At 42.6% G+C, this 12056-nt stretch overlaps 1 protein-coding gene across 4 annotated transcripts in view; it reads right to left on the minus strand.

The window, feature by feature from the left end:
- ACBD5 (acyl-CoA binding domain containing 5) overlaps positions 1 to 12056 on the minus strand; it is a 45619-nt gene that overhangs the window by 13764 nt on the left and 19799 nt on the right. For all 4 annotated transcript variants that reach the window (XM_039521963.1, XM_039521964.1, XM_039521966.1 and 1 more), the window contains one exon: positions 491 to 631. In XM_039521963.1, the coding sequence (XP_039377897.1) occupies positions 491 to 631 (141 nt within the window). The remainder of the gene's footprint in view (positions 1 to 490; positions 632 to 12056) is intronic.

The raw sequence follows: 12056 nt of genomic DNA on the forward strand, positions 1-12056 counted from the left end.
GACCTGTATTTTCCCAAAATCCCCACAAACACACACACAAGAAGTCCTCACTGAAAAACTTTCCTTTTATCTTTCGTTGAAGAAGAGGAAGAAATAGGAATTTTAATTCTGTGGTTGTATCCCATGCGCCTACATGCACTCACAGCCACCCACAAGATAAACAGGTCCTAAACATAAAACAGAATAACCAGACACAGCACACCTTAGGCCCTCATCTTGTAAGCTGTTATGTGCAGACACACCCCTAATGAAATTAATGAGGCTCTCTATATATGCAGGGCTCTGCCTGTACGAAACAGGTTTTAGGGTTGTTGTCCTTAGTCCTTCACCTTGTAGTTCAGATTGAAAGGTGATCCCATTCTTCATATGTATTCTTCCGTGCACTTTGTATAAAACAAAAATAAACCTACTGATGTATCTCACACATGACATCCAAGATACAGCCCTTTGTGTTGGAAAAGGTATAATAGTTCAGGACTAGAAACTACACCTTTTTCACTTTGTTGTATTTCTTTTTCCTCTTCTTCTTCATGACCCTCTTCCTCTTCTGATTCTGCTCCACTGTCACTGCTCTCAGCTTTACCATTCACGGCCTTTGAATTTGGTGTGGAAGTCATAACATTACCAAGGTCTAAAGACAAATTTTAAAAAGACAAGAATTTTAGTATTTATTTTAAAGCCACAGTTTAGAACAGTGTTATTTAATAGCTATTTATAGAATTTTCAGACTAAAACATTTCTCCAATATGCTCAAATTAATTCTACCCTATCTTATTTCATTTTTTAAATTATGCTCCTTACTGTCACTCACCACACAACGTCTGTGTGTAACTGCAGATGAATTGCTTCCTCTGAATCAGATCAAAAATAGTCTAGGAACTAACTGGCAAAAAACACTATTCTTGCTATGCTGCTAACATCAAAGGGGTGGAAAATATTACCCCGTGTATAGCACTACAGCAGTAACACTATAGGGAAGACTGAGATGGCCATTCTGTTCTAAGCCTATGCATCTCTATTTCTCTAGAAAGTTCCCATTGGGTTTAAGTGTCTCAAGTTTTCTCTCAGCCCAAAAGTGAATTTTGGAAAAAAGTTTAGTAAAACCCCATTCACTCCTGTGAGTAGTATAACTGAAGAGGAAACAGTTTTTCAAATTTATTTTGGCATTCTAACACAAATGGCTTATCTTTACTACTTCAGCTCTACTATACAATAAACTTAGACATCAGTGAAATCAATTGGGTATTCTCTTTTAAAAACAACAGTAAAGTCAGTAGAGAATATTCTCTCAATTCTAACACACTGGACATATGTAGTACACTTTATTAATGTAACTTCTGTTCACCATTCACTACACTTGCCTACATTGTAACTTCTGTTCACTGTTTGCCATCCACTATACTTGTCTGTATTGTAACTTCTATTCACTGTTTGCCATATTGCAATTCAAACCCCATTTTAAAACGCTCACTCCATTTTGTAAAAGCTTCCTCCAACCTTCATTTTTGCAATCCCTGCTTTAATCTTATTAGTTTAGATGTGTGACTGAGGTATGTATGGATGATAGAATCAACCTCCAGCCCCAGCCTGTCCTGATGAAATAAAGTTCAAACCCCACCGGCTGAAGATGCAGACAAGAGCCCTAACAAAGTAAGAAAAGTCCACCCTAAAAAGAAAAGGTACAATAGAAGGATGATCAAAGGCAGGTCCGAGGCTGAAAGTCATGTCTGCAACTGACGGGTGATCAATCACCAAACCCAGAGACAGCGTGACACAGCAAAACCTTTAGACTCTGGATTCAAACTAAGGCCTACAAAAAGGATGGGTGAGATGGAAGACTTTGGAGGGTAACATTCTGCTGCCAACATGGAAGGACGTCGGTGCATGCCCAACAGAGATCCAGCTCGTCCTTGTCCCTAGCTTTCCTGGCCAGTTAGCCACAACAAGCTACGAACCCAAGCTGCAAAATCAAGCCATGAACTTAAGCTATCTTCAGAACTGGTAACTATGCAGCAGCTGCAGAACATCTGATGGATGGGTGGGTGTGGGTGTGGGTGTGTGAATTAAGATATTAGTTATTGGTCATAAATCAAATTGTTATCATAATAAATGTGGCATCTTTGTCTTGCCCCCTGAAAAGATCCTGTGTAGTTTTGTCTGTACAACACATATATTAAGACATACACTGATGTCAGGCAATAAAAGTACAAAATAATAAGGGGACAGAGTTACAGTGGGACCCTTAAGCTTTTGAATTTAACATCAAGGCTGAATTCTTGTCTGTTTTAATTGTCAGCCTTATCACTGTATTAGCATGGTTTTTACATTAACTTTGTCAGAACCATGAAGGATTAATTCTTTAATTTGAGTTGCATAATATACATTTACATTAGACATATTAACCCTGCTCTAATATTTTCTTTGCTGCAATGTAATTTAGTGTTCAGAGTTTTCTACGTAAACTAACCTTCCGGTGGGGAGGGAGGGAGGCAGGCAGGCTAACCGCACTCCTCTAGTTTCAGGAAACTATGGCCTAATTTGATCACTGTCAAGAGTATGAGTGAACATATGATCTCTTGCTCCCCATATTCCTATTCAACAAAACTTGCGATAAATTGTGCCCCATTTACAGTGAAGTACAACTGAGGTTATTTTATATTGGGGCAGGAGAGATGGGGAGGCTAATGATGACATTTCTCAGGTCCCCTGCAATGTGAACAGGAACAAAAGGTAGGGAAGCTTTCCCGCTACCACCTTTCCCCGTGAAGTAAAAAGGTGCAACCAAGTACCCTGCCCTGTGATGTAGGATCTAAACAGGAAATACAAGGATAGGAGGTGGCTCCATGCATCATGTGTTTGCTGAGATCAGGAGAGGGAAAACTAAAATCTGGAACCTCTGACCTATTCCAAGATTGCTGTTAAACCACAACCTCACCATAAGTGCATTCTATGGTATTTACTCTTTTCTTTTTGTACTGTAGAGGCTTGCCGTAATTAAGCATACTCTCTCTTCAGTGAGCTCTAACCCCAGCCAGAACAAATACTAAGGACACCTTAACCATTTGGGATGGGGCTAATTTGAGCAGCATGTTATCAAAGCTGGAATTAGGGAAGGACACCCAGGTAATAGCTATACTCTTATGAAAAATGTTATGGAATATCTGAACGATCAAGACCTTTGTTTACTTCTCATCCAAAAGGTCACATCCAGCAGCATAGTGCTCCCTAAGATCATGCTGAGGCAGCAGTTCAATGCTGAATCACATGATAGTTGGTCATCACCAATACTTCTGTAGTACCCTTGCTTTGCATGTTTTTCATCAGAGGTGTCCCACCAAAGTCCTGACCAGGTCCAACACTATTTAAGTTAATATACATCTCACAAGATCAGAACCCAAAAGTAGTATGGCTGCTGGCATCCTCCTCCTTATAGCACCACTGTAACAATACTAACTTTTGTACATGATAAACTGAAGAATATAATGCTATTCAGTACCACTAGCCAGAGCTACTGGACAGTATCCAGGGCTCACATGCCATAAGAGGGTCCTGGCTACCTCTTGAGGAATCTGCTTTTATAGTAGAGGGGGAAGTGGCAGAAAGCTTTTTAAATCTGTAGGTCACTTTGGGCTAATTTTGAATTTCCCCTCTCCCACTTTTCCATTCTCATTACCCCAGTCAGACTGTTAGTAGCCTTTCATGCTACTCCAATGCCCCCGGCTTGGGTGACACAAAACTCCTCCTGATTTATTTTCCTCTTCTCACTCTGCATAGTTGGGTGAGAAGAATCAGTCAAGTAGGATGTGAACCAGCAGTGCAGTAGCAGCATGAAGAACTACAGGAGGGGCAATGGCATAGAACAATTGGGAGGGAGTATTTAAGTAGGGAGCAGGACTGTAATAGAAGAAAGGGGAAAAGGTATACAAGTACAAGAAAAAGGCACAATGTCTTGCCAAACTTCCTGAGCCCTATACATTCTTCTGTCAGCTATACAAATCACTAAAGCAATTTTGGAAGAGTAATATAGTAGGAACCCCATTATGCTGCTGTTTTGGGATGGTGACTCAAGTCAGGATTCTGGCTTAGCACAGGCAGTGTCCTTTTATCAAGAGGACCTGGTATACCTCTATTCATATCCCATCCTCAGGATTTTTCCATGCATCATTTCAAAAAGCTTAAATAAAATCTTTTGTCTTCTAGATTGTTATAATTTCATGAGAGAAAAATTTACCAGTCATAAAGGTTGTTGGAAACCCATCAATGGCAGTTTGTGTAATACTGCACATGCTCATTATCGTCATCTCATTATCAAGTATCAGAGGGGTAGCCGTGTTAGTCTGGTTCTGTAAAAGCAGCAAAGAATCCTGTGGCACCTTATAGACTAACAGACGTTTTGCAGCATGAGCTTTCGTGGGTGGTTTTCACACCTCAACTGCTAGAACAGGGCCTCATCCTCCCTGATTGATCTAACCTCGTTATCTCTAGCTTGCTTCTTGCTTGCTTCTATATACCTGCCCCTGGAAATTTCCACTACTTGCATCCGACGAAGTGGGTATTCACCCACGAAAGCTCATGCTGCAAAACGTCCGTTAGTCTATAAGGTGCCACAGGATTCTTTGCTGCTTTTACATCTCATTATCATTACCTTCACTAATAACTGGCTGTGTAGGCCCCGCACCTTAGACAACAGTGGGTTTTTTTATTCCCTTGAGACAGGCCATAAAATATCTTCTGCTTCCTCATACTATAGCACCGGGATGTTAAATAATCTTTGATATGCTAAGTTATGTGGCCTGCAGTCATATCACCTTATGAAGTGACCCCTCAGTTCTCCTAAGCTAAGCAGGTTCAGGCCAGCTCAGTTCTTAGATAGCAGACCTCAAAGAAACACCTAAATGCTGCAGGATGTGATCTTGGTAACTGAGCATGTGGTATTTTTTTCTGACCTTTTGCAATCATTACAGATCACATAGCACTTTGCTTCTGAAAATAAATGCTTAATGGTAGTGTCCTGGTTCACTTCCAAGCTACAAAATTATATTTTGCCAACTTAAATTCTCTCTGCATTGCCTCCAGAATTGTTTGCTTCCTTTCCTGAACTGCATCCTTCTACTGTCTTTCAATGAAGGGTGGTGTGATTACAGTGTCTATCACTTCTCATGAGATGTTGTGAGGCTTAGCTAATCTTGATAAGGTCCATCGATCTTTGGATGAAAAGCATATAAAAAGGTAAAGGTAGTATTATTTGTGCAGTCCATGGGACAGGAACAACTGAAAATTTGACATAATAGATGAGGGTGTCAGAGTGGTACCTAAGCATGTTGTCAGAGTGTAACTCAAGCTCTCCTAATACAACATGCAACTTACTGCTGCAAAGGAAGTTTTCAGGGTTGTGCTCTCTGCCCAACACGTGCACAGTATAGCAGCTGGCTGTGCAAACATCTGCTCTACGTATTGCAATTGTCACCACACATAAATGAGACAAGAGAGGATTCTATCAAACAGAGATGGAACAAAACATTTTGAGCTCTATCTTTACATTTATCAGTGTTTTATCCACTCCAGTTTTAGATGTGGCTTTACATTAACCAGAAGTGCCTTCAACACTTCCTATGAAAAATTTATCCCAAAGGTGCTGGATTTTCTTGACAGTAAAATTTCCCCAATATTCACCCTAATTTTTCCCTTTTCTAATGTATTCTTCCTAATCTTAGTTATACCTTATAAAGTGGTTTTCAAACTGTGGGTCACAACCCAGTACTGGGTCACGGAACGTAAGGCTCTGGGTCACGGCCGCTCTGGTCAGCACCACCAACCAGACTGTTAAAAGTCCCATCGGCGACTAAGGCAGGCTAGTCCCTACCTGTTCTGACACTGCGCTGTGCCCTGGAAGTGGCCAGCAGCATGTTTGACTCCTACGCCGGGAGGGGAGTGGAGGGGTCATGGGGCTCCGCCTGCTGCCTCCACCCCGAGCACTGGCTCTGAACTCCCATTGGCCAGTTCCTGACCAATGGGAGCTGGGAGAGGGAAGGGATGGTGCCTGCAGGCGAGACTTGCACACGCACCTCCACTTAGGAGCCAGACCTGCTGCTGGCCATTTTCGGGGTGTAGCGTGGCCCGTAGTGCCAGGACAGGCAGGAAGTCTGCCTCTGCACCTCCACTGACTAGGAGCTGCCCGAGGTAACCCCATGCCCCAATCCCCTTAGCCACCCCAAACCCGGAGCCCCTTCCTGTACCCTAAACCCCTCATCCCAGCCCCACCTCAGAGCCTGGATCCCCCAGCTTAGAGCCCTGACCCCCTTCTGCACCTCAACCCTCTACCCCAGTCCTAAGCCCCTCCACACCCCAAACTCCTCATCCCCAGTTCCATTGGGTCACAGGCATCAACAATTTTCTTCAACTTGGTCGCCAGAAAAAAATAGTTGGAAAACCATTGCCTTATAATATAGTAAATAATCACTCTCCCTCCTTGTGTTTATACCCTTGAAATCTTTGGAGACTGATCCTGTCCACACTCCTCCTGCACCTGAGGCACATCCAGAGCTGTTCTTATATTACAAAAAAAAAAAAAAAAAGGGGGGGGGGGACTTATTTGAATTCCAAACAGCTATTTGGTCAATCACATTCATGTCTTTTTATTCACTGTTTTTGAGCATTCACAAATAGCTTTTTGTTGGTATGAATGCTGTAGGAATGGCTGTTTGTTATACAAATACCTGTACTGATATGCAACAAAGCTATTCAGAGGAGATAGCTGAGTCTGTATCACCTTTCTGCTTTTAGTCTCACCAAGTGCAGAGAATAGGGACACCCACTCCTCCCTTACTTGCGCCATTCCCTCTCATAGGGCTTGGCTACAATTATGGTTTGCAGCGCTGGTCATCCAGCTGTGTAGGAGCAGCGCTACTGTGTGGCCACATTCACAGCTACCAGCGCTGGTGTGTGGCCACATTTGCAGCGCTGTTGGGAGTGCTGCATTATGGGCAGCTATCCCAGCATTCAAGTGGCAACAACGTGCTTTTCAAAAGAGGGGGGTGGAGGGTGGTGTACTGTGACAGGGAGCGGGGAAGAGAGAGAGAGTGGATTTTTGGAGCCAACACTGTGTGTTAGTTTCCTGGATTGAAAAATCACAAAATGTTCGCGAGCCCTTAGTCTTAATTGCAAACAGCCTGCCTCCAACACGGACTCCCCGCTGTTTCACTCACTCCCTGTGGTGTACTGTGACAGGGAGCGGGGAAGAGAGAGAGAGAGTGGATTTTTGGAGCCAACAGTTTAGCTTCCTGGATTGAAAAAATCACAAAATGTTCGCGAACCCTTGGTCTTAATTGCAAACAGCCTGCCTCCAACGCTGTTTCTCTGTCAAGCAAACATTCACTCCCTGCCTCTCATTTGATCGTTCACAGCCAGGTACAGATAGCTCCTGTTTGCTGTGATCAGTGTTTGTTTTTTAGATAAGCAGTTCAACGGAGCTCCGATCAGAGTTCACAACAAAACAAAGAGAGGCTGCATAACAAAACAAAGAGAGTAATTTAGTTAAAAGCTTTCTGGGATATCTCCTTATTCCCTGGAGGCCAATAAAAGTGCTGGTGTGTGTCCACACTTGATGAGCAGCGCTGGATCACCAGCGCTGCAATCGCTACACCCCAACCTGGCCAGGTGTACAGCCAGCGCTGCAGCCAGGGAGTTGCAGCGCTGGGTGTGCCTTGCAGGTGTGGACGGTTACTAATTGCAGTGCTGGAAAGCCTCTACCAGCGCTGCAACTTGCAAGTGTAGCCAAGTCCATAGAAAGAGCCTTGGACTTCCAGAAATGTTCCCCTCCCCCAATTCCATGGAGGGCAGACTAGCACCTAGTATCTGAGTAGCAGCCGTGTTAGTTTGTATCCACAAAAAGAACAGGAGTACTTGTGGCACCTTAGAGACTAACAAATTAATTTCAGCATAAGCTTTCGTGGGCTACAAACTCGAATTCAAACTCGAATTAATATGCAAATTAGATACAATTAACTTAGGTTTAAACAGAGAGACTGGCAATGGTTGGGTCATTACACTAATTGAATCTATTTCCCCATGTTAAGTTCTCCTCACACCTTCTATGGGTCATCTCAATTATCACTTCAAAGGTTTTTTTTCCTCCTGATGATGATAGCTCATCTCAATTGATTAGACTCTTCCTGTTGGTATGCATACTTCCACCTTTTCATGTTCTCTGTATGTATAAATATCTCCTGTCTGTGTGTTCTATTCTATGCATCCGAAGAAATGAGCTGTAGCCACGAAAGCTTATGTTGAAATAAATTTGTTAATCTCTAAGGTAGCACCAAGTAGGTACCTAAAATCCCTTCTGGGTGGGAAAGATGTGATCTGTGTCTGGAGGGTCCACTGCACCCAGATGGGCAGGGGGAGGGGCACGATTGCACTCCATGTTTTGCACCAGAAAAACTAAGGAACGGGGTGGGGGGAGGAAGAGAGAGAGTGTAAAGTCCATTTTAAAGCAACAGAAAACTGGATCCCTGGGTAACCTACACCCCAGGCACTTTAATCTGTAATGACTGAGTAGCCCATATCAAAAGTTGTTCCCCCTGCACTAGATGAACAAAGGGGAAACAACAGTCAAATTACACGTTTGTACGTCACTATCCCAGGCTTACTAGCTAAAGGGCTTTTTACAATGCCCAGCTTAATCACAGCCTCATGGGTTACACAGATGATTTCTTTTCCATAAATATTTGAGGCCCCGATTAGAGTCATGTTTTTGCTTCTACAATAAGGCTTATGTGCATGAAGCACTTTACCCCATGCTGGCTGGATACATTTCTAACACCAGTCAAAGACAGAACTACCTACATCTGTTCTTTTCCACTGTCTATTATACATAGACCATTTTACTATTTTGTTTTTGTTGCTGTCCTTCATAAGCACAGCCTTTAGAGAAACCTATGCTTTCACATCATGCTACCGGAGCTAATTAAGTACAAACCTGATCTGTAAACTATAATGCCCTGCACATACATTATACAGCATATGCACAGGTTCACTAAACCTCCTTTATTAATGTTAGATGAAGGGGATTTTGACTATCAGCCTCTCTCGTAGTGGGTTGAACAGCTGGTTCTAGACAGAGAATCTTGGGCCAGTGATGGATTATTAACAATGACACTAATTGTTGACTCAGCACACCCTGAAGCAGAAAACAGCCAGGCAACTGAGGCAAGAAAGAGGAAAATATTAAGTTTTTCTTTTAAACTTTTAAATAAGGCTAGAGAAAGGAGGAGGAATGAAATTTTCCTCTTTGCACTTTCTCCAAAGCGGTTTATTTTTATATTTTAACATATTGTTATAGCACCATAGTGTGAGCAGTGAAATAATTCTCTAATACTGCACAAGAGAATTGGAGTGTATGTGAGGGAGTGGGAGGCTCAGTTTCTCAGGCCTTACTACACTGGAGCCATTGCTGGTTGGTCACCCTTGAAGCTACATCAATGCAAATTCTTAATGCAGACAAGCCAAGCTGAGATTTGCACAACTGGTGCCCGAAACTAGGATATACCATTCTGACTTCCACTAATCTTGCCTTTAATCCTTTGTTTTGCAATAAGCTCATCCTGCAGAGAACAACAGCATAATACTGGAAGGTTTTAATTCACATATTAAATGCTAATTGCCTTCCTACCACTACCCCAGTGACAAAACATACTGAATACAACTTCTAAATTGTAAGAGGAAATGGAGGTTTAAAGACACCCCTCACACACCAACCCTAAATTTTTATTCCCCCTCTGAATATGTTACTCTGCTATAGTACAGCTATCCAACCCACTCTGTTAAAGCATCTATAAACTCCATGGTAACACGGGTTGCAATTTCTCATCTTCTGGCAAAGCTTTAGAGCTATATAAATACTACTTTCTTGGGTTACATAGTATAGCCATAGGGTTATCATAAAAATCCTAAGAAAACAATTATAAACAAGCATGTTTGACAGCAAACACTGCAGAAATAAATCAAACATAAAACAAAGAAGATGTGGAGGATGTTTCACAATGAAGAAAGCAGGGGAGAGTGCGACACTGAAAGCACCACCACAAATAAAGACTGATGCAACAGACATGAAAGGCTTTCTGAAAAATGCAACTACTTAAAAGCAAAACTTAATCATTATTACTACCTTCTGAAAGCAAGTTTCGTTAGAAAAAAGTAAATACATGTTATGAGAACAGAATCACTTTTTTCAAGTGGGATTTCTCTTCCAGGCTTGCCTACATACACATTTCTGCACCAACAACTGTCTTCCAGCCAGAGATATGCTCTCCAAGCATACCCAGGACTTCAGTGAATACTATTATTACTACAGCACCTAGGATCTTTAAAGGCTAAATACTGAATGAAATATAGGAAGATAGCTGAGAAAATAGCCTTACAGCCACCACTGTAGTTGCATCAATGCAAATTTCAAGTACAGGCAAGGGAAGCTGTGATTTACACCAGTGTTTCCAGAAACTTGGGTATATTGTAACAGTGCAAATCATGACTTCCCTTACCTACAGTAGGAGCTTGTACTGGTGCAGCTATGTCAATGGTTGGAAACTGGACAAATTCCTGCAAAGATGAGTACTCTTTAGGATGACAGGGCCTAACAGTACCATGCTCTGCTTCTAAGGGGAGTGTAAAGGTGAGTGCTCTTCATGATGTTATACAACTATGCGATACACAACCTCTAGCAGCACTGAAGTCCACACCTAATTTTCATATAGGCTTATATGGGGTTTTAATCAATGTAAAGGCACACAGTTATTTTTAATTTATAAAGCACTGTAAGTGTACAAAAATAGCATTTTAAACAGACAATGTGTTGCAGGGTACAGGGAAAATTCTATCAATTAGGAGATTGCTACACTGAAGCTAATTTCTTGCGGGTCTGGCTAAAACTTTGAGGTAGCTATGAACATTATGAAATTGAGCTGATTAGGTGACTGCTGTTTAGATTTATTCAGATTCACAATAAGAAGTCTTGTTCACAAATAAGTAGTGTCAAAGAAGGTTATAGAAATGAGTCCGCTTTGTAACTCTGAACATCTGTCACTTGCCCAGCATTTACAGAAAATCAAAAAAAAATTCTTCCATGAAACCGGGATCAGATAACTGTAATTGAATCAATTCTAGCTAATATTTGACTTCAGTTTCTTCAGGCTCAGCTGGCAGTAAATGTTCAAAAAACTTGAACTCTTTTGTCCTTCTGAAAGTCTCTGAACCATTGATCAATGTTATTTTAACACTAGAACATAAGAATGTCCATATTGGGTCACAATCAAGGGTCCTTCTAGTCCAACATCCTGTCTTCCGACAGTGGCCAATGCCAGATGCTTCAGAGGGAACTAACAGAACAGGCCAATTATCGCATGATCCAGCCCGTCATCCAGTCCCAGCATCTAGCAGCTTCCCCTACTCTGAAAGCACCAGGGGCGGGGGGCTCAACCCTCAGCCTGCCCACACCACCCCTTCCCCCAATTCCCCACCCTTAACCCGCCTCTTCTTCCCCCCTCCCCTTTACTCTGCACGCCGCGTCCTCGCTCCTCCCCTGCCTCCTGAACACCGCAAGCCAGCTGATTGCCGCGGGCAGGTGGCAAGAGAGGGAGGGGGAGGTGTGCCGCGTCCTTGCTCCTCCCCCCTTAAGACCACAAGCCAGCTGATTGCCGTGGGCAGGAGGCGGGGGAAGGTGCTGATCTGCAGGGTCTGCCAGCAGGCGGGAGGCACTGTAGAGGGTTCATAGGGGAGCTGATGGACAAAGCAGGCAGCCAAACAAGGTTATAGCGAAGTATTGCACAACTTTAAATGGAGCATATTCTATAATTGAGCAGGGATGCAAGATCGAAATAATGTTAAGTGAGAGGACGTTAAGTAGGGAGTTACTGTATTTAAAGGGGCAGTGTATTTTTTCCATAGTCCTCATTTTTCACAGCTAAAGCATTCCTCTGCAGTTCTGAATACCCCCAGCAGCACAAAGAACAAATACAGGTCCAGTCAGCCATTTCTGTGACCAGCATTTCTTACCAGCTGAT

The sequence above is a fragment of the Mauremys reevesii genome, linkage group 2 (assembly GCF_016161935.1).
Source record: "Mauremys reevesii isolate NIE-2019 linkage group 2, ASM1616193v1, whole genome shotgun sequence".
In the NCBI taxonomy this organism is placed as follows: Eukaryota; Metazoa; Chordata; order Testudines; family Geoemydidae; genus Mauremys; species Mauremys reevesii.